The sequence below is a fragment of the Hoplias malabaricus genome, chromosome 12, assembly GCF_029633855.1.
Source record: "Hoplias malabaricus isolate fHopMal1 chromosome 12, fHopMal1.hap1, whole genome shotgun sequence".
NCBI classification, from domain to species: Eukaryota; Metazoa; Chordata; class Actinopteri; order Characiformes; family Erythrinidae; genus Hoplias; species Hoplias malabaricus.
Genome location: NC_089811.1, coordinates 22,259,247 through 22,282,812, shown reverse-complemented (window position 1 = coordinate 22,282,812; position 23,566 = coordinate 22,259,247). Strand labels below are relative to the sequence as shown.

The 23,566-nt window shown below is 38.7% G+C and overlaps 3 protein-coding genes across 5 annotated transcripts; 1 reads left to right on the top strand and 2 right to left on the bottom strand.

Annotated features, from left to right (window-relative positions):
* Positions 1 to 712: 712 nt before the first annotated feature.
* Positions 713 to 4,403, top strand: dnajc28 (DnaJ (Hsp40) homolog, subfamily C, member 28). The gene is made up of 3 exons (XM_066641179.1): positions 713 to 828; positions 2,313 to 2,612; positions 3,010 to 4,403. The coding sequence occupies exons 2-3, from the start codon at positions 2,335 to 2,337 to the stop codon at positions 3,878 to 3,880; spliced, it is 1,149 nt and encodes a 382-aa protein (XP_066497276.1). The 5' UTR covers positions 713 to 828; positions 2,313 to 2,334; the 3' UTR covers positions 3,881 to 4,403.
* A 439-nt stretch (positions 4,404 to 4,842) lies between these two features.
* LOC136710418 (potassium voltage-gated channel subfamily E member 1) lies at positions 4,843 to 5,235 on the bottom strand. Its single transcript, XM_066685915.1, has one exon. The coding sequence runs from the start codon at positions 5,233 to 5,235 to the stop codon at positions 4,843 to 4,845; it is 393 nt and encodes a 130-aa protein (XP_066542012.1).
* Positions 5,236 to 7,013: 1,778 nt separating this feature from the next.
* Positions 7,014 to 21,913, bottom strand: rcan1a (regulator of calcineurin 1a). Of its 3 annotated transcripts, XM_066641323.1 has the most exons (5): positions 21,817 to 21,913; positions 21,264 to 21,379; positions 9,099 to 9,272; positions 8,765 to 8,924; positions 7,014 to 8,287 (listed from the first exon to the last, which is right to left on the bottom strand). In XM_066641323.1, exons 1-5 carry the CDS (start codon positions 21,896 to 21,898, stop codon positions 8,112 to 8,114), a joined length of 708 nt encoding a protein of 235 aa, XP_066497420.1. In that variant the 5' UTR covers positions 21,899 to 21,913; the 3' UTR covers positions 7,014 to 8,111. The 3 variants fall into 3 exon arrangements, with proteins under 3 accessions (XP_066497420.1, XP_066497421.1, XP_066497422.1); XM_066641324.1 differs by lacking the exons at positions 21,264 to 21,379; positions 21,817 to 21,913 and adding an exon at positions 18,503 to 18,821 and having other exon boundaries at positions 7,015 to 8,287; XM_066641325.1 differs by lacking the exons at positions 21,264 to 21,379; positions 21,817 to 21,913 and adding an exon at positions 10,542 to 11,030 and having other exon boundaries at positions 7,015 to 8,287.
* Between the last annotated feature and the right edge of the window lie 1,653 nt (positions 21,914 to 23,566).

Sequence of the window (23,566 nt, the reverse complement as noted above, 5' to 3'; positions counted from 1 at the left end):
TGTTTTGTTCAATTAAGTTTGAAATACAGTCACAGTGTGTAGTGCAAAATGTCCGACAAATGTAGAAAAATAGGGGAAAAAACAGGGTGTAACCCATAAAGCAACAGATTTCAGAGTCTCAAAACTTTCAGCATATATAGTTCACAATATCATGAAAAGTTTCTGAGAGTCACGGGTAAAACTTGGTGTGTGTGTGTGATTACTGAGCCTTCAGGCAGTACTGTCTGAGAAAATATCATGGTGGAAATAGTGGAAACATTGTAGCTGAAAAAATGCTTTAAACCATCATTTTAAATGAAATGACCATTGATCATGCTTTGGACATAATTTGCTGCTTGCAGTTTTGTAAACATGCAGCAACATCATATAAGCCAGAAGGTATCTTTACTTTCATAAAAAAGCCATCCTTAACTGATAATATCCATATAATTATATTATTAATATTGTTATTATTATTATTATTATTATTATTATTATTATTATTATTATTATTATTATTATTATACATTTTTTTACTACAGAAGCATGAAACATGTTTCTGGTTTATGATTTAGAAAAATCTTACTGTCTGAATTTGCCTTTTTGACTCCCTTTGGACTGTTTAACCTCAACTTTTATATTTTATAGGAATCATGAAATACAGGTGGAATGCCCAATTAAATAAATGGGGGAGTAGCTGAAGCGCCCTCTGGGGTTTAGTTTAAGTATTACAGTTTGTATTTTATTCTAAACTCATAAACTACATATCCCAGCATGTACTTCTGCTTCTGGAACAAAAACAAGCCCCCGTGCCTGTATTCAAATGGAAGCATTATATAATGAGCTGAGGTGAGATGTAGCGCTATCTTCTATTCGCCTTTAATGTGCTGTAATACTTAAAGACTAACATTAACCAGAAATTTATCGACGTGTGTAACCAGGCAATGCTATCTCCCTGTTAGCACCTACTTGGCTCATGTAATACACGGCTGCAATGTGTACTGTGTACTGGTCGCTGTATTACAGTAACTTGTCCAGAAACATTTAAACTGAACCAAGCCCATAGTTCACAATTTCTCCCACATCCGACGTCATTCAGAAATCTAGGTCAGAATGTGTCAGCTTTGATATGACTATTAGTCTGACTGGAGCTAACAGTACGTATGTCTGAAATGTTTAAATTATCATTCGTCCTTACTTTTCCTTTTAAAAACCTCTCCAATCACAATATTTGTACCAAACTGTCTGCCTTGAGGGAAAAAGTAATACTGATTAAAACTGATGTCATATTTTCCAAATCTAGGTACCAGCAGAGGTAGCTAGAGTAAACTAAATCCACAGCCAGTAAAACGTTTTGTGAAATAAAAATGTAACAAGTCAAAACAACTCACGAATACTAATACAAAAAAATATCAGCTCAAAACTAACTTGAGTTCTGAGGAACATCTAAATGCATCTGCCATCTACCACAGGCTTCATTCGCTTTTGGGTCTAAAAATGCCCCAAAATCAGTGCTGTTGCCAATCAGAGCACCACACCAACAAAACAGATTTAAATTAAACTGGACAAAGGATTTAGGAACTGAATGTCAATGTGCAAAAGTGTAACTGAAGACGTTTCTCTACTTGAATGGAAGAAAATACAATATAAAAATATAGAAAATACTTGCATGAATGTTAATAATTCTGGGAATCGTGAGATGATTGTTTAATATTACATTAATTAATTCAATGACCCAGTTTTTACTGATTTGTGATCTTGATGCTAAAACAGTTATTTATTATATTATATTATCCATCCATTATCTGTAACCGCTTATCCAATTTAGGGTCGCGGGGGGTCCAGAGCCTACCTGGAATCATCGGGCGCAAGGCGGGAATACACCCTGGAGGGGGCACCAGTCCTTCACAGGGCAACACACACTCACACACATTCACTCACACCTACGGACACTTTCGAGTCGCCAATCCACCTGCAATGTGTGTTTTTGGACTGTGGGAGGAAACCGGAGCACCCGGAGGAAACCCACGCGGACACGGGGAGAACACACCAACTCCTCACAGACAGTCCCCCGGCGCGGGAATCGAACCCACAACCTCCAGGCCCCTGGAGCTGTGTGACTGCGACAACTACCTGCTGCGCCACCGTGCCGCCTATATTATATTATATTATTTTATTTATTTATTTAAGAATCTAAATAAAATAGATAAATAAAATAACTGCTTGGGGACTAAGCATAATTATGTACATTTACTAATTTTGTGTTGCACTGGCTCTTATTGTTCAAATCCATGACCTATTTATTTATTTATTAATTACTTGATTTTCCGCAGCTCTCCTGTTCACTAAATCAGTATGAGCTGCTCTGTGTTGTTTGTGCTGCACCATGGGAACCTCCACAAAATCCTGCTGCCTGTCTACAGTGTCCAGACCCTGCGTACATTTTGCTCACGCACTCGCCTCAGCCGCAGTTTGAAAGAGAGCTACCGCCTGCTGCAGCTGCCTGAGGATGGAGACCGCAGTTATGCAGAGGTTAGGGAGGCCTATGTACGAATGGCCAAGCTGTACCACCCAGATTCCGGAGCACCAACGGCAGATGCTGCTTTGTTTTGCCACATAGAGGAGGCTTACAGGTAGGAGTGATAATACCTAGGCACTTTACAATTTTCATGTACCACCATGTCTTGATTTCTGTAGCCTGCAAGATGAATTCTATTTCACAATACAGGCTACAGATTACTCTAGTCATGGTTTATTTAAACAAGAGATCAAGGTTAGATCCAAATTTTTTTATATTGGCACAGCGTTGACCACAGAAAGAGAACAAATATATATATATATAGATGGCTCAGTAAAATAATGTATACATTCATTAATTACTGAGTTCCTTCATTTTTTGTCCTCATTTGTCAGGCTTTTACACAGCATCTTTTGCATGTGTTTGAATTTATTTTACAGTTTTTTGAATCTTTCAAGAGGGAACTACAATGCATCTAAACATTTTATATCTCTCCACACTTCTAATTACAGGGCCATAATGACTCACATGTCTCGGCAGGGGTCTACATCACTGTACTCTCAGAAACAAGAGGATGAAGAAGACAAGAGTAAAAATCAGGCTCCTCAGCACAGACAGTACCTCAGTTTTGAAGGTGTGGGATCTGGCACCCCCAGCCAGCGGGAGCGGCAGTATCAACAGTTCCGTATGGACCGCGCCACGGACCAGGTCTTAGAATATCGGCGTAAATGTATGGAGCAGGCAGCAGCGGAGGAAGGGGCTATGGTGACTAGGGATGCACGTGTACGCAGCAAACGGATCAAGATTACACAGGCTGTGGAGCGTCTGGTGGAGGACCTTATCCAGGAGTCCATGGCACGTGGTGACTTCCAGAACCTTAGTGGCACTGGCAAGCCCCTCAACAAGTTTGACCACAACCCTTATGCTGACCCCATGACCCATAACCTCAACAGGATACTCATCGACAACGGTTACCAGCCTGAATGGATAGTGACCCAGAAGGAGATCAGAGAGACAATTACGAAAATGCGGGACAGGCTGCTGGAGGTCCGATCCAAACTGGGAAACCCCTTGAGGCACTCTGAACAGCTGCGGTGGAAAGAACACTGTGGTTATTTTGCTGAGGAACTGAGGAAGCTCAATAAGGTAGTGGACAATTTCAACCTGATTGTGCCTCTAATGAGTTTGCAGATGGTGCATTTTAACATGAACAAGGAAATTGAGAAAGTACTGAAAGCTGACCAGGAATCCAGAAAGGAGAAGGAGAAAAAGAAGGAGGAGGAGGAGAGTCGAATGGCAGAAACTCAGGAATTAAACACATCAAAGCAAAACACTAGACAAGCACTCATTCTGTGGATGCAGAGACTTCTCAAAGGAAATTAAGGTTAAATTTTGTGTTTTATTACTGTATAGCAAAAAATGCAGATTTGAAAAGCACTATTCTAAAATGAACAAGTTGCACAAGTTCATCTTACACTTTAAAAATATTTTTTTCTTTTATCATTTTCATGTTATATACGCTGTTGAAAACAAATGTGCAGTACCCCTTATAAGATATTTCCAGATTATCACTTTCAAAAATCATTGTCTTGTAAATGAAAGTGATAAAACCATTACAGTGATACATTTATAGGCAAAGTTTTTCAAATTAAATAATTAGTGATAAACTGAAAATTATGTTAGGGTAGAGGTATGAGGTAACACCATATATATTGCAGTAGTTCTTATGAATTAAACTTAAACCACAAGTTCAAAAGTATGTGGACACCCTTTGTAAATAAGTGAATTCTACTACTTTAAGCCATCATATATAATCTAAATCTACTGGACCAGCCTCATGTGAGCCTAATGTTTCCATACTCAAGTCCAAACCCCCCGGCACTGAGCTGTGGGTAGAGGAACAGCGTTCTCTAGTGTCATGGAACATGAATGAGTTGGCGTAGACCTTTTGTGAATCAGAACATAACATCTAATATCAGTACCAGACTTCACTAATAGCTTGTGGTCAGATTCTGTCTTTATGAAATCTTATCAAAGATCAAACTAACTCACTATAAATGACTTTGATTTGAATGTCTGAAAGCCTTTTGACATATAGAGGAGATTTCTCAAGAGAGGGATGCAGCAGTCTCCTAAACTACATTGATTCAACATTGAAAGACAAATGTGGTCAGAACTAGACTCAATCCCTGACTTTCAGTGTATATTATATTCTGCTCTAAAATGACATATCCATACTAATTCATTTAGTTCATTTGACCTTGACTCATTCCAAAACTTTGTGTATAGTCAGTAATCATCACAAGTTCCCCAGGTACCATCATTGCCATTGTTGGTTTTGCACCTTATTCAGGATGGTGCTCCAGTACTGCTGGGTTTCCGATAACCACAGGCTCTTTCTTGGCTCTAAGAGTCTGTCTGATAGCTGCAGTAGGTGACAGTACACTGGCCCAGTCTCTGGCTATGTACTGGTGATAAGGGTCCTGCGAGTTCTCCAGCTTTTTAGAGCGGATGTAGCTGAACATGATTCCAAAGGTGAAGAAACTGAAGAGCCCCACCACCAGTAGAATATAGAACATTCCTTGGCTTTGGCCTTTGATTTGGACTGCACTGAAATTGGCAGGTGGCTGGTGGACAGTGGAAGTGATGGGAGCTGGTGAGAAGCTCCAGGTTTGGTTGAAGTAGTGCTGGAACCAGAACAGGAAAGACTGGACAGCTGTACTGTTCTGCACCAACATTCTTTCTGAAATCACAGGCAGGTAAGAAAAAGGGCATGCACAATTTGTGTGCATATTCATGTGACCTTTACCGAGTTTGTAATATTATATATAATCCACACTGACAAACACAAGTATGTGGCTTGAGATAAACACCAAAGTACCAGGTCATTATTGTAAAGTGGTAGAAAGTACACAGGCATTCTATTTTAATGCTGTGAGATGTCAAACAGCTTCTAGATATTAAGCTTAAAATTGATTAATTATGTGAGGAAATTCCTAATGACCACTATTAATCAAAAAAAATAAAAAGACTACTTCAGGCTTGCTCAATTAAAACCTACACAATATTAGATATTTTAGTTTAATTCGTTTTGACAGTATTGGAATTATATTTATTATAATTTAGAATACCTAAAATACTGTGTAATTATGTATTGCTCTCATGCCACAAGCTTAAAGAAATTAAGCAGTTTTGTTCAGTTAGATTTTGGATGCCATGAAATTCATGGAAAAAGGCAAGCTACACTTAATTTAGTTTGTTTAAACAAGACAATATATGTTACAATCATCATGTAGCATATGCATATGCTATCCCTGGGCAGATTGATAATTTAAAAATGAAAATCAGATTTAAACAGGGAATTCATCATAAAGAGCAAACTTACCTTTCAGTCTTCAGTAATGAATACAATTTGGAAGAAAGTTTTCAAAGTTCCACATGAGAAATTCTCTGCTGTGTGCAGAAACACGCTCTTTGTGGCTTACTTGAAAACTAAGGCACAGGGATGGTCTTCAAGATCACGGTTCCACCCCTATACACTGTTTAACCCACCTATATGAAAGACATGCGCGCACACACACTGCAGGACATCAACACATTTAATGAGCATAAAAAGTCAAGGTCATCTGTCTACTGAGGGGAAAGAATCTCCTGATCACTGCACAGCCTTCATGACTGGTCTGATAAAGGGCCAAAGACAAACTGGTTTCTCTGGTGCAACATGATCTTACTTAATTCTAAAAATATAGAATGATAATGACATGGAACTGCATTTCTATTAATTAAATAAATAGACTGAACAGTTTGATAGTGTGCAATGTTGTGTATAGTGTTTTCATAGCGTCATGTAATAACTTTTTTTGTAAGGTGACTTTCACAAGTATTCAATACTTAGGACCTCTGGTTCCTATTACCACCTGTTTGAACAATTCTGACTAAGAACAGAGCATTTGACATAGACCACTCTAAATTACTTTGTGTACATACATCATTATTCATCAGAAACCATGAAAATGAATAGGAATTGCCCTGTAAATAGCCAGGGGGGCTGTGGGAAAATAAACTTGATTACTTACATACATCGGAACATTGACAGAAACTTAAAAGTAATCTGATCAACTTGCACAATCTTAATTTTATACCCATCCAGATGAGAAATAGAGTGATGTCAGAAAACAGACAAGTGATTGAGGAGAATCAGGAATGAGTGATGACACATCACTCCTGAACCATTCTCTATGACCTTGCTGCTGAATAGCTGCTCAACACAGAGGGAACAATGGTGTGCATTGAAATAGTCATTGGTGTGGACATACCATGGCTTTTGAGGCACAAGGATTCTATTTCAAGACAAATCCACGCTTCACCTTGAAAAGTCCTCCGCATGCACGATTACCCGAAGTGCTGAGTCACTCTTTGAAAATGGCTGAATCCATAGAAACACTTCAAGTGGTATGTGGGCTCAACATCACGATTCTTACTAGTTAGGAAGAATGTTCCAGACGAACAGAAATAACGACAAGTACTGAACATCCGTCATCAAATCTTGTTCCTGTTTTATTAATTTGCTTATAACTGTTTATGCAGTTTTCTGATACACACAGCCAAGCCATTAGTAAGTCAACAACATTACAATCAAGCAAATTTGTGAAATGTCGGATGATTAAGACATTACAATGAGGTAACCTTACATGTACAGTAACATGAAAAGGCATTGGACAGACATTGCTAGGCTCAATTTTACCATGTAACAAATGTAAGTTGTGCAAATCCTGGTAAAGAGCATAACAGTCTTCACTCATCATCAAAGCCTGTTGTTTACAGTGTTGTGGTCCTGAATTAAATGAATGTAAAATCGCACATTTCAGACACACAGAAAAGTACATCCATACAAAAGAACAGTCAATATTACAGAGATAAAATGTCAGATATCATTTTACTGATTTTACTGACCAAAATGTAAAACACATGGCAAAGAAAAATGATTTAAGTTCATTTTTTAGATGCAAAGCAATCTGCATCCTCAGATCCTCAGTCATTCAGAGTTTGAGTTCAAATGGAGCATTCCTTACAACCCACATGTACAAAATGTATTGCCCATAATATTAACCTTTCAAAAATTAATCAATATTCAACACAAGGCATAGGAATACTATTGCCTCCTGTTTCAGCTGATGGAAACATTTAAAAGAACTGTATGCAAAACTGAGACTGTCGATTAAATAAAAAAAATGTTAAGTCCATAATAAATTTCATTACAAACACCACACCTTCGTACTGGGATAAAGCATGCTTCCCAAAATAAACAAAATAAATAAACTCACTGCTGGAGACTTCTGTTCTCCGTAGTCACAGACACCAATGGAATTTGAATTCCTCAAAACCCTTTGACCTTTAGGTGTGGAGAAAAAGCCACTTTATCAACAAATGCATGCATTGAAACCCCTTCCCCTGCGAGACAGTGGACATGTACAGTATATCTTTCTCCACGGGGCTGGGCACAGACTCAAGGCCTCCTCTAGAAGGGCAGACAGAATGCATGCCATAGCTGGCCTACCATCAGCCCCCAAGATGCTAAAGCGAAGACAACAGCACAAGGAGTATCTCCTCGAGCTCACTGTGTGATGGCAGGGATATAATCAGGACGCCGGGTCTGCACAATTTTAGGACGAGGACGTCTGAAGCCATCCATATCATCTTCAGCCCCAGAGCTGTCCTGGTCACTCTCACACACATGCACCACCACACTAGGGGTAGTGGGGGTTCCAGAATGGAGCTCATATTTCTCACCTGTAAAGAGGAAAATGGAGAGGGTGGTTACCTTCATTAATTTAGACAAGTATCAATAATGTTCATGCTTTTGCTTGTCTATTTTGCTTCCTTTTACTTCTTCCAGTTTATGATCAAACTGTCAAAATTCCTATATTTGCCCTTAATACAGATGTAGGAACACAAAGTATTCAGTCCTGTTAAAAATTCAGTGCAGGCTGAAATATACTTTAATGCTGAAAATGACAATATATGTAAATGTGTTTTTCAACATCTGACAAAAATTCTAAATTGGCTGTTAATACAACTGCATATGGATTGTATACCTTGGGGAGCAAAGGTACAAACCTGAAACTTTAAGTGTTTACATACTTTAACCTTTTTTACAAATCTGTTTTTAATTTAAAAACTTGACGGAAGCAATGTGATTTAGAGAATGTCAAGATGTATTTATTTGATTTCAAATGCAGCACAATTTTCCATGTGTGCGTCTGTCACCTGGACCAAGTCTTGCAATGGCACACAGAAGGTCATAGTTTATGACAGGTGTTGCATCCTGAGCCTGTTCCCAGCCCACAGGAGGAGAAGGCGGAGGAGAAAGGAGAAATTGCTTGTCCGGTTTAGGAGGTTCCAGACGTGGACTTCCTATATGCACAGACTGAAGGAGAAGGGATGGAAACATAGAGGGGGAGTGATTAAAATGTCTAGCTTCAGAACAAATTCAAATAGCTAGAAATAACATTTACTGGAATTATTCATGCATTTTATCTCTGGGTTTGTTTCTATGTGAAATTATAATTATAGGAAAATTGGACAAACTGCAGCAACAAACCTGGGCAAAATAAAGACGAATTTCTCTGCCATTGAAGTCACTCTTGTGGAGTTTGACTCTTGCCTCTGCAGCAGCAAGAGCATTAGTGAAGTTAATTCTGACTCGCCTGAAGCTCTTAAAGAACTGGAAGGTAGCCTCGCTGTCAAAGGCACGGAAGAGCTCCTCAAAACTAGCCTGAGGAAGAAACAAAATCGGAATTAATATAGCTGGTACAAAATATTCCTGCTTTCTATGGCTATGACAAATTGACATTGTTTGAGAGTTTCTATATTAATCCTCAGTGACGCACAAAATGCTAATGCAATACAAGGCCTACAAGTGACTGTATCCAAGAGTGCTCTGCAAGATATGGGTTACCAGGGTAACGATACAGCATCGCTGAGGAGAGAGCGAACGAGATTATATATATATATATATATATATATATATATATATGATGGAATTGTGGATCAGGATCCTGACAAAACTGCATGGTGGCTGGATTTGAGCCACCAAGAGTCCTTTCACTGCTGTGTGTTTGTGTTTGAGTACTGTATTTATTCCTCCAATCAGGTTAGAAATATGTCATGTACTGCAACTCCATCATCACAGCTCAACCCATTTCATCATTGACCCCATTCCATTTTTGTCCTTTTTCCCTCAGCTCATGAATTGCTTCTATTGGTGTCTGACAATTTCTAAAACTGGCCCTTGGTCATTGACTTACTCACACAGCTAACACCCACCTCACTGACTGTATCATCAAGACCTTCAACAGAAAAAATATTTTGGCTGAGCATAACTGGACAATCTACCATAATATTTATGGTCATCATTATTTCTGGACTAACTTCACTGGAAAAATCAGATTACACAACTTTCCCATTAGCTCAAGCATTGTCACTGGGCTAACTTTATAAATATAATGTTGGGTGACAGATTTAAATGAAAGGTTGACCATATTAACCTGGTACCTCCAATGTAAAGCTAAAGAAGCAAAAATGTGGACAGGAAAAAACTGAATAACTGCACTTGGTTAAAGTGAAAACTGCAAATCGTGACTTCGTTGTGAACATAATAGAAAATGTTACATTTTAAATAATGATGATGTTTATTTGTTGTATAAGCTTCTAGTCTAGTACTTTCATAATTAGAATATAATGAAATGTACTCTTGTAGTAGTGAATTCTGTGGTACATTTCTAATCAATGTACTATGGACATTCGTGGTGAATCTAAACTATTTACCACATGAACACTTATCATACAGTGCACAATTTAACCACGTAATCGGTGTTTTGTCACATACATGGGATATTCAGATACAGATTTAGAAACATAACTGCAAAAACACTTAAAAAAAAAATCACATGTCAACCACACAATGGCTTTGCTTATACTTGGATATTTAAAGCAAAGAAAACATCAGTCATGGTCAAAGTCAAACACAAAATTGGAGCCATACCCTGGCCTCAGGTCTGTTAAACATATCCTGGTCCTCCAGGGAGGCGACAAGGCAAAATCGGTTGCACTTCATGGTTTTCAAATGCATGATGGACGCTTGCTGGATCCTCCGGAGAACTTGAGGAGTGAGTGACCGTAGAGGGCAGGAGGGATGGAGAAGAGGGGTCCGTTTTACCTTCCCCAGCGTGAGGACAATACAAATAAAGTTGCTGCCAGAAATAAATCCTATACTTCCCTGAAGAGCAGCTGCAGCGGTTCTCCCCGCTTTCTTCCTCTTTTTTATATCACATCAATCGATGTCTATGAGCTTGACGCCAGAAAACGATTACAACCAAAATAAGAAATTCGGATTGAAATAAAAACAAAAACAACAACAAAGAACAGGATACTACAGAGGCACACTGCAGTCTGTGCAGAATCTTCTAGAAGGTGCTGTGTTACTGTACCACTGGCTAAACCTACTGGAGGCTCAGTCAAGTGCAGCCGTTCTCTGCTTTTTATACAAGAGCCGCCCCCAGCACCACAGCAACAGTCTCCACCCATTCAGGAAAAGACTGAGGCTACAAGCCCTGCCTACCATAACCGCTCTCCACCGAGACTGCTGTCTGTGCTGACTAATCTGTAATCAGATCGAGAATATGAGGCCTGGCAATGGAAAATATGTGCCATTGCCTTCCATACAACCTTAAACCCAATTCTGCCAGTCTCCACACTGTTCTCACACATTCCTACTGGACATGTAGGACTGGAAAACCACGATCTGTCCCACAATTATCTTTCTCTCTCACAAACACAGTGTCCCACCCCACCCTCCCTTCACGAGGAGCTGGATGGAAAATCTAAATCAGCTGAGCTGTGCAAAGAGGCAGCTGTGTTATCAAGAGCTCCCTGCAGCATACTTTCCATGGGTGTTAATTCCCTTCTTGTCTGTCTCTCTGACTTTACTCTGTCCATCTCTTCTACCCCTCATTCTCTTTGTCTGATTACAGAGCCGGTGGATTTGCTGCTCTATTGCAGTGCAGCCATTCCATCATTTTAAGTGCCGTTCAGCTCTAAGACGTCAGACTTATTTTTACACACTATGACGTCTTTCTCTCTGGACATGTCTGGCAAGCCTAACAAACACAACTTATCCTCTGTTGCTCACACTCTTTCTTTTTAATGAGGACTTACTATCAGGTTAAATACCACTAATCATATGTCATAACCACTAAAATGACACAGGTATATCCAAATTCTTATTTAGTTCATGATTCAGTGTGTGTGTGTGTGTGTTTGCTGAAGTTAACCATTCTTCCAGTGAAGCCAAACCTCTCATGAGGCAGTGGAAAATCAGAAGTGTGAAACCAAAAGCTAACATAAGGAAAGAATGCGGAACGGAAAAATGTAGAGCACAATGTAGTGGTGTGAGACACTGCAATAATGATCTGCAGGGCTCTGACATTTCTTAAACAGGTGGTGATTTGCACAAAACCACATATTTCCCAGCAAGCTCTGCCACTGTTTGTAGCAATTTGTGACCCCACAGTCCTAAGCGAATACTGCACACAATCAGTGAGCTCTGATCACTGAGAGAGGATATTAAAAGTCTACAAAACACTGTTAAAATGTCAGGCTTTAGTGATGTTAAGAAAGTTGTTTACTTCCATTTATAATGTAACCTATAATATGTGCAATTCAACTGAAAAACAAACAAAAATTATTCAGAGTAGACAACTAAAAATAAATAACTAAAATAAGGTGGTTGCATAAGTGCACACACCCACTTATATTTAGAGATGTGGATGTGTTCAGAATTAACGAATCTTATTCAAACTCATGTTAAACACTTGCCATTGATTAAAGTGACTTTTTAAACCTATATTTTGTTCAGCTCTTCCTATAGGATTTTACTTAATTGCATCTTACAGCAAAAGCCATAGGCCACAAAAAGCCTATAAAACATCAAAGGGATCTCACTGTTAAAAGGTATCAAGGGACTTCAGAGAAGGAAAAGGTCAGGAGAAGATCAGAAAATATTTCCAGGTCATTAGATATACCATGGAACACAGTGAAGACCATCATTAACAAGTGCATGAAATATGGCAGTGACTTTACAAAGAACTGGACGTCCCTCCAAAACTGATGAAATCACAAGAAGAAAACTGGTCCAGGAAGCTGTCAGGAGGACTACAGCAACATTAAAGTAGCTGCAGAAATTTATGGCAAATACTGGTTGCATATTACATGTAAAAATCTCCTGTATCGAAGTATCCCCTGTATACTTCATACACTATACTGCAAAAAGTATTTGCTCAACTGCCCCTCGCAAGCATATGGACTTCAGTGACACTCCATTCTTAATACATAGGGTTTATTATGATATCTGGCCACCTTTTTCAGCTATAACAAATCAACTGATCTGTGAAGGCTTGCCAGAAGGTTTAGGAGTGTGTTTATGGGAATTTGTGACCATTCTTCCAGAAGCTCATTTGTGAGGTAAGACACTGGTGTTGGACGAGAAGGCCTGGCTCACAGTCTCTGCTCTAATTTATCCCAAAGGTTTTCTATCAGGTTGAGGCCAGGACTCTGTGTGGGCCAGTCAAATACTTCCACACCAAACTGCTCATTCATGTCTTTATGGACCTTACTTTGTGCACTGGTGCACAGTCATGTTGGAACAGGTAGGGTCCACCCCCAAACTGTTGGTATGCTGAAGCATTATGAGTTCCTTTCACTGGAACTAAGGGGCTGAACCCAATGCCTGAAAAACAACCCCACTCCTGGCAACTTCCAAACCCAGACTCGTTCATTGCATTGCCAGATGGAGAAGTTTGATTCGTCACTCTAGAGAACATGTCTCCACTGCTCTAGAGTCCAGTGGCGGCATGCTTTACACCACTGCATCTGATGCTTTGCATTGCACTTAGAGATGCAAGACTTGAATGCAACTACTTAGCCATGGACCCATTCCATGAAACACTATATGCACTGTTCTTGAGCTAATCTGAAGGCCAAGTGAAGTTTGGAGGTCTGTAGCGGTTGACTCTTTGCCGCACTATGCACCTCAGCATTTGCTGACCCTGCTTTGTCATTTTACTTGGCCTACCACTTCGTAGCTGAGTTGCTGTTGTTCACAATCACTTCCACTTTTTTATAAAACAACTGTCAGTTGACTGTGAAATATTTAGTATTGAGAAAATCTGATGAATGAATTTGCTGCACAGGTGGCACCACACTGGAATTAACTGAGCTTCTGAGAACAACCCATTGTTTCACAAATGTTTGTAGAAGCTGACTGCTAGCCTCGATGCTTGGTTTTACACACCTTTGACCACAGATGTGATTTAAACACCTGAATTGAATGGTTTGGATGGGTGAGTTAATACTTGGCAATATAGTGAATACTGGCAATATAGTGTACGTCTGGGTTGCGGGGTAGGGTGTCAAGACAAAAGTCTTTACCTACAAAGAAAAATGCAAGATACATTTTTACAAAAGCCTACATCAAGTCTTCCAAAAGCATGTGGGAAAATGTATTATGGTCTGATGTGCTCACAGCTGAACATGTTGGCCATAATTCCAAAGATATGTCAAAAAAATTCACATAATCAAAAAATGACAATACCCACAGTGAAACAAGGGTGGCAACATTATGTTTTGGGGCTGTTTCTCTCACTCTAAGAAGCCACTGTGGTGGTAGCTGGCGGGTACAAATTTATTTAAGGAACATAATAGTACTATGTTATATATTGACAGTAGATTTTTAAGTTCTGTTGATTTCATAATCTGCTGTTAATCTCCAGAGCATTTATATTTATTACTTTATTTTGCACAGTACTATACTGAGAACTTAATATTCAGTTCTCCTTCTGGAGAAGATCATGTGATGTACAAGGGAACAAAACGGAATGTAAACAAATGAAACATCAACAGTTCCCCACAAATGCAGACATTGCTTTTTAAATGTGAAAAAAGATCACTTGTATTAGCTTATCCGTTATTACCAATAGTAATAATCCATTAGTACCAATAGTAGCTTGTATTTCCATTTTAAAATGTGTGACAATTCTCTGGTTGCTTCTGTCATTTTAAACTCTAGTCATCCTCAGATGCTCCACACAAACAAATTATTAGTTGCATATTAAAATGCACAGATCTATCAGGATTTGTAGGTTCCATTCTGATTGACTATTTGCACAGGCGGTGAATGCACTTCTAAGCAGTCTGTATTATCAGTGTAATTGGGAACAATGGCAAGCAGTTGCTTGTATGTGATTCTTTCAGTATTTTATCATTCCTGAATTGAAAAAAAAATGCCTGCGTCTGCTTTTGATTTTCTTTTGTATTAGCAGATGCATTTGTTCCCTGCTGCTTGTTTTTGCTTGTAGCTCCTACATGTCTGTGGTTTGGTCTGTTAAATTAGGTTGTTAAGCAACAAAACGCAGAACAGTCTCTCATGTTAGGCTTGTGAGACATGGAAACATCATCGTCATTCTTAATGTTAGCTTAATCTTGTCTCTGACAGCGTTGTTTTACAAACATTTGCATGTTTTTACAAAGCACCTAGATGATGATGAGGAAAAAAGATCCAAGTAGTAATGTTAGCAAAACTGAAAATGGTCTAGATACAAAATATTATTTATTTTTCCTGGCAATAAAATAAAAATCCAACCATAAACATCTATCAATAATTTTGTCGAGATACTGGCCCTAATGTAAATGTGTTTTTTTTAATGAAACAGAATTTTGATTTAAATCATTTAAAATATTTCTATTATATAATTTCACTATTTTCTGATTCTTGTAGACCCATCATTTTTATTGAAAGGAATGTAAAGCACGTAAATGCTTGACAAATAAATCAAATTTAACACAAAGATAATGGTCTGAAAACAATTTTTCAGTAACATAGAAAACTATACTGAAAGATAATAAGAAAATGCCATGCTTAAATAAAATCTTAGAGTGTTCTAGGCACATAAATGATGAACACAGGAAAACAACAGAGTCTGTTCTATAATTTACATGTCTTAGAAACACAGAGAAATATGGGTGGTTGATAAATGTTTCAGAAACACAGGCAAGCACAAAATAATTATAGCTTTTGTGTTTTAGGTATAACAATGAGTTCTGGGATGACTCATTTTGTAAGTCATTTAAAGCCCCCCATTCAGCATATAAACCACAATATGTTGCTTACAACTGGTCAGTGCAGAACTACTAAGCTCATATAGGAAAGTTTGCTTCGTCATATTAATGTCAAGTTCCTTTATGACTCACTGTTTTAAGTCTAAATTACTCTTACTAGCCCATATTCTCATCATCCCTCCCAGGACATTCCCAAATCATAAATCAGGTGAACTTCAGCTTTCCATTTGTGCATTCCAGACTTTCCATGGAAGACACTGCAGTGGAATCTTCCATCACAAGGCAATCAGCTGAGTCCAGCCTAAGCACATATCTTTCAACATAAGGCCTACTTCACTTAGATTTTTATTATCAAAATGACCAAAAGTATTTCATTCAAGATAAAAATGTTCTGTCTTGATAATATGGTCTAATCATTAAATATTTTCATATCTTTCTGTAATGTGCTACAGTTCCATGTGTGCTAAGTAGAGATAATGATGTCTCATTAACTAATCTTATCAAACATCACTAACAGAAAAGCTGATAAATAAAAAAAATATATAATACACAGAAAACAGACTGTTGCCCTGTCTGGTGTGTTTTCCTACGTGATGCCTTTCAGTTCTGGGTGGGATCCAGACCCACTGGCTGCCCTGGTAGCCATATTTGCATATTTTGACACTACATGGGATACATCAAATGACCATTAACAAAAATGTATTGCGTTACATACTGTTTTAATATCTCAACTGATAAATCATATCCTTTAGAGATAGTAAAAATAACATTCAAAACTTGACTGTCATCCGACCCATCATTTATTCTTTAAAATCAGCTATTTTAGTTTAAACATTTCACTGCTGAGTATCTAAAAGTTGTCTATTGTGCTCACACCAAATAATGTACAAAAATAAATACATAGCTAACAGCATATTACTGAATGTGTACTATTTCTCATTACATTATTTAATGTATTTGACCAGATTTTTTCCCTCCAAAACAGATTGGTATCAACTTTACGTCAAATGTCACACGTCAAATAATCCAAATAAGTGTTCACCAATGAAATGCAATCAATTTGTACTTCACATGTCTGCCTTCATAAAAATCGAACTTTATACCTCAACCTTTAGCCCTATGCCTTGATCCAGTTATCTACCTGTCAAAAGGAGAAAGAGACAAAAATATAGAGTAATCTACAGGAAAATACATTCACCTTCACAGTTGACAGGGTACAGACATTCTTCTTTCCACAGCACCACACTCACTGGAACACATTTGCCTGTTTCTCCATTCAGAATGTAAATATCTCACATTGTGTCAGTAGATTATTTTCCTGTTCCTCATAAACACAGTTTCCACCAGCCAAGATTTTCTGTCCTACTTGGAAAAAACAGATATGCCTGCCCCACTTAAATGTGCCAGAGTAGGCTTGGTTATTGCCAAGACTGAGCTACATTAACTGAGCTGAGAAGTCCTGCTGCTAAAAGTCCATCTTTACTTAAAATAAACATTCACCAATCAATTGGCCACAGAACTGCCAAGATTAATCACAGTACTGATGAATCTCTCTTAAATATAAAACAAGATAAACACCTTGTCTTTTCTGTAGAAAACATTGTATGCAAGCCCTGTGAACCTTGCAAAAAATAAGTTCATTCTGAATATCTACAATCTAAGGAAAAAAAGGTAAATTTACAGTGTCTAGACTACTGACAAAAGGAATCCATAAAGACAAATAGAAGAACGTTTGAACATTAAAAGCAGCCATAAAGAAGATGAAACTACAAAACAGTCATTCAATTGGTCAAAAGATTCAGCAACACTCGATGACATTTTCACAAATGGGGTATCTGCTGACCTGTACTGATGAACTTTCAATTCTATCTCTCTCTTTATCAACATTAATTTTTTCATGGCTGACAATAATAGCATGCAATGAACTTTCTGAATTTTTAGAAACCAGAAAATTGACAGTAGATTTTAGAAAGGCAGTGTTTTCCAGACAGAAGGGAGAGATAATGACGCATGCCACAGGAACTTAAAGTCAAATGTCCATAAGACATATCTAAAAATAATTTAATTTTGCTGACTGCAGCATATTTAAAAAGAGTCTTAAGATGGCAGATAAGTCTTTGTTGTTGCATTGTGTGTTTCAACATTCCCTTTTTCCCCCCACAGCCATGACTTTGCAGTTCATTTTGCATTGTCTTGTAAACGTATGCATGGGTGCCAATGAAAAAGTTGACTTGAAAGCATGCTGTTGTATGTATATTTAAACATTAATCGTGCCATCATAGAATTGTGAGTTACCTCTGACACAATCCCATACTATGCCAACCCTGGTTTTTAACTTGTTATTGTTAACAATTTGCACAGTCCTCTTGCTTCTTTACAACTTTGATAAATATAGATTATAAATTATATATTTTTCAGCTACGTCATCTTGACAGAGCCATATCCTTTTAGTCTCTCAGTGTTGTGCTGTCTTCTCTCAGTAGTCAAACAGAACCACCTGTGGATTTTTTAGCTTGATTTTCTCCTATATGTCAAAAATGAAAGCTTTAAGACCTCATTTTATGGAGGAAGAAGGCTGGGTGTTCTGTCAGTTCTTGGACAGTTGCTAGGAGACCCATTTCTTTATTTGTTTAAAAATAATATAACGTCCAGTGTTGTCAGTAGCTATTTTTGAGATGGAAAAATGCTTCTGAAAATTATTACATTATGTTTGATTGTTTTAATTGGTAATTAAAGACCTGGAGGATGGTCTTCTGATTTTGTCCTCAGTAAAATTGGTCAAGATGAGGTAATGCTGTTATACTGGATAAGCAAACAGTCTTCGGTACTCACTCTGAGCTGATGTTGTCTGAACACTTCTTCAGAAACTTCCCAGGCGATAAGCGCGTCTGTCTGGTCTATCACATGGACCCCTACAGTGTCTCCGTTTCCAAAGACGTCCACACGCTCCATAGTGGAAATATTTGTATCGAAACACTGTTAACAGCGAGTGAATTCAACAATACCACTGCAGTTTTGGAAGCGTGAGCTTCTGAGCGCTACACTACAAGTTCAACTCTGCTATGCGTTAAGGCTCAGTTTCTGCTGCTCACGTTAAATAACAAACTACACAGCTAGGTACAATAAAATAGCTAAGTATTTTATTTATTTAACCCCGAAGTTGTGTTCTGTTGTCTAGGATAGAGGAGAACATTCTAATAAGTACAAATATTTGTAGTATATGAAAATATAGCAGTGTATTACATGAGACATTTTATTTTTTCAAAATTAAAGTCTCCGATACGGGGCTGTGGGTTAATACCGCAGCCTGCAGGTCTCAGCGCGAACAACTCTTCAGATAGAGAACCATTTTAAACGTAATACGCAATTTGAGATGTTACAAATTCAATACTATATTCAGTTTACAACATTACAATTTAGAATTCAGTGTGTGTGTATATATATATATATATATATATATATATATATAAATAAATAATTTGGGGAATATTGTGCTGATGTCAGAATTTTATTATATTTAATTTTTATTTTAATATTTTATCTCATATTTTTATCTGTCTACAAGCTATAAGTTATTGATATTGCAAAAATCCTTCATTTTAAACTTAGTTCATTTTAAACTTTGTTCAGGTGCTGCACACCATCAGGAAAGTTCAAACAAATAGCAAAGGAGTAAGTAGTAGTTTCAAAATGTGGAACATAAGGCAGAACCTTAGCGGTATCTTTAAAAGTTCACACATTTAGATAAGTCTATGCATTTTTCCCCACATACACACAAATACAGATTGTTAAACCATCTGTGAATATTTTTTTTTCATGAAATATTTATGATCCTAATTCAATTCTACATTTTAAAGCTCTGGACTTTTATCCTGTAAATAGTTTATATAAATCTAGGATAACTGAACATTATTTAAGAGTATGTTGGGTTCCATATGAATGAGTGTAATATACAAGTTTCACTTTTTGAATGGAATTACTGAAATAAATCAACATTTTCATGATATTCTAATTTTATGACCAGCACCTGTAGTCACCCACAGATTAGGCAGATGCACAGAACCTGAGCAACTTTCAACTCCCTGGTTTGCGTCTGTAGGTCTCTCCCTATTAAAAGGGAAGGAAGCCTGGCCTTGTGTGACTTCTAATAACTATGTTGAGGGGTTGCCAAGATGACTGCTGAGTGGACAGATTGATGATTGTGGATTGGACAGTTTATAGTCCAGTCCTCTTTGTTTTTTTCAGGAAACAAGAAGGTGGATTTGTGCTACAAAGTACAGATGGAGGACTGGGTGACTGAAATCCTGGAGCTATATGACAGACATATCGGTGAGTGAAAAACACATCAGACAGGACGAGACAACAAAATTCCACCCCCAGTCCAGACCCTTGCAGAGTCCATCACTGACCTTTCTGGAGTGGACAGCATGGCAGGTGGACATCTGGCTAAAATACCTGAGCGAGGATGGTTGCACTGCATTCACAGAGCTGGTCAGTACACACTGCATCCACAAGGCTGTCACTTGTCAGTACACACTGTGTTTAAGTCTTGAGTGTGGCAAACTCCTTTAAAATGAATGGGACTGGGATCCTGACGTTCTGCTGATGACAGTAAATTCTGAACAATGTCTAGAGTGACCACAGTGCAGCATGAATGCATCTTTACACCAACCACAGAATGAAGCAGGATTGCTGCTGCCCTTTTGGGAGAGAGGAGAATGAAGAATAAAAGAGAGGGAGGAAGTAGCGGGGCAGGGGAAGAGGAGGGAAGTGGGAGGAGGAGAGCAAGAAGAAAAAGGCAAGTGAGGAAATGGATGAAATAGAGAAGAGAAAGGAGAGAATAGAGGAGAAATGTGATAAACGAGGAGGAGGAGATATAAGAGGAGAGGAGGGAAAAATGAGTAACATATGAGAGGTAGAAAACAGGAAGAGTGGGAGGAGAGACGGGAACAGAGGGTTAAGCCAAGGTCAATGGGAGAAGGAGAGGGATGAAAAAGATGAAATGGACAAAAAATGAGTGTACAAGAGAGATGTGAGAGGAAGTGAAAGAGGAGATAGGAGAAGAGGGAGGAGGAGAGAGAAAAATATAGAAGGAGGGAAAAATAAGAAGAAAGGAAGATGAGAAATTGGGACAGAGACAGGGTGGGAAAAGAAGATGAGAAAGGAACAGGAAGATGGAGATGAGAGAGAGAAGAGAGGAAGAGAACAGGGACTAGAGAAAAGGAACAGGATAGAGAAGGAGAGGAGAGAGAAGAGAGAGGTGATGGTGTACAAGAGGAGGAATTAGCAGAGAGAAGAGGAACAGAAGTGGAGTAGAGGGAGGAAAGAAAATAAAAAGAGGAGAGAGCTAAAGGAGTAGGGAGGAGGAGGAAAAAATGAAGGAGAGTGCGATAGAAGGGAGGGATTAGACGTAGTAGGAGTGGGGGGAGTCTGACAAGGAGAGAGACAGGAGAACAGGTGAGAGGAGAGAGTAGAGTCCAAACAGGGGAGAAGCAAACAGCAGACACACCCTTAAACAACAAAGAGCAGCTCCTCTTAAGTATCTTCATTTACAATTAGAGCCTTTTGAGGACACTTCACCAGAGACACTTACAACAAAATAATAAAAATCCTCTGTCTTCAACTGGGACACTTGGCAGCCAAACCAGGACTGGGGTCCAGAGACCACTGAACTAAGACCCAGTGAGATACAGGAGTCAGGGCTGAGACCTAAAGAGAGGGAAAGAAACACACCAGAGCAGCACCACACAACACTCAGTGTGAAACCATGGGAGATATTTAGCAGCACATGTCAATGTTTCACTGGATTTGTGAGTGTGTACTCTTCTGAAATCCCTCAACGTTATTCAGTCCTTGGGAGAACTGCTATTATGAAATTCTTCAGGTTCACTCACACTGGCGCTTGTCTTCTCCTGGCACTCCATGAGGGGCAGCTATGTCCACCTGCAGTGGAATACAGCCCCCTAAAACTATAGCTCTCTAACAGGCTCCTGTATCTCTTTAGGCAATGTTACTACTTTTATTACTATTTTCCACATCCATTCCAGTATTTTCCATTCAAAGTCAACTCAATGCATGATCACTTCTACAACATTTAAATGTATAGTCCACGATTTTTTTTATATCATATTCAGATGTTTCCTTACCATTTGCTATATCTCTCCAGTCTGTGTCTATAAATGAATGAAAAAACGAACAGACTCTTTGCGGTATGCTATTTCTACTCATGGCAGGGGCATCTGGAGATGTTTTAATGGACAGAACTCCAAACGTTGAAAGGCACAAATCGAATTGAGGATTATGCTCTATTCCTGCTCAATGTGTGGGTAATATTGACTTAAATTTGCTGTTTCTGAACACTTAAGGTGGATATATCGGCCAACTGCATTATCGAAAGTGCTACAAAACTAAACAGGTCAAGTTACAAACTAGAGGTCTGCATTTCCAGGAGGAAACGTGAGATGTTGCGCCGCCGAAACCCCCGTCCCCCGATCCGCGTCTTTCCCGCTTAAAGCGAGGCCGTCGGTACGGAAAACCCGCGTGGGTCCTAGGCGACGCTATGGTGAAGGAGTTGACTGCTAAGCTGTTGGTAGTGGGATGTTAAGAGAGCACTCTTCCACAGCAGTTTGCATTGGACTCCATGGAGCTCCGTAGGCCGTGATTGGAAAACGAAACATTTTGAATTCCACCTTTAAAAACAATTCCACCTTAAGAAACCCAGAATTGTATTGAGATGTCCACATCGCAGGCTAAAAGAGTCTTAAAAGCAAAAAAAGATGGCCAATACATTTTAAATACCACCTTAAGAAACCCACAATTGTATTGAGACGTCCACCTTTAAAAATGACCACGTGAAATGAAGCTTAAAATGTTGAAAAGACAGCCAGTATATTGTGAATGAGGTATTCTTAAAAAATTCCACCTTAAGAAACCATGGATAATTAAGAAGTCCCCCTTAAAAATAACCTTTAAAGTGTTAGAGACTGCCTATGTCCTTCACAGCTCTCCCCCTCAGTATTTGCCTCTGAAATGAAGTTTCTAGGATGTTATGGTGAATTGTTCAGCTGAAAAGTGAAAAACCGTTTTTTGGCCAGTGAACCTACAGTGGCTATGACGTCACCCACTCTAAATGTCTTCCATACAAGTGAATGGAGGGATATTCAAGGAGGGATAGAAAGAGAAGGATGAGTGCGAGAGGTCCGAAAACGGAAGTGACGGGTCCCGGTGCGCCCGGGTCCGACCATCTGAAATCTCGTGTCCGTAGCTTGAAAATTGACTGAGTTAGAGCACTTCAAAAATTAATTCCATAGAAATGACAGGGGAAAAACGGAGCGAAAAACGAGTGTAGCGGACGAACGAGTGCGGGTATCGGAAAGCTGTATACAAGCCCACATTGTCGCTATAGGATGCACGATTTCCAGGTGGAGCGATAGCTCGAAAGCTGCGGGACTAGTTAAGCGGACAAGGAAACGCGGAATAATAAAAATAATAATATGACTTAAGAACAACAATATATTGTGCGCTGCTAAAGCAGCTGGCGCAACATAATGAGTTTCTGTGGTAATTCAAACAGTGAATAAAAACTTGTACTTCAGCCACGTACAATCAACGGTTATTTTCCCTCAAACTTACCGTTCCACCGCCCTGTGCAAGACTGATTCCAGGTAGTCTCCGAACCCAAAATCCGATAAGCTTTTACAGGCAAAGAATGAATACCATTCCACCTTAAAATATGCGGAGCTGCGTTTCCCCCACAATCAGGCATATACAAATGCTCAAACTCTCAAATGTACATGCTTTTATTGATTTACTAAAATAAAATGTGACTCCTCATCTACGGAAACAATTTACATATTTTAATCATTTTACTGTTTATTTAATGATTATATTTTCACT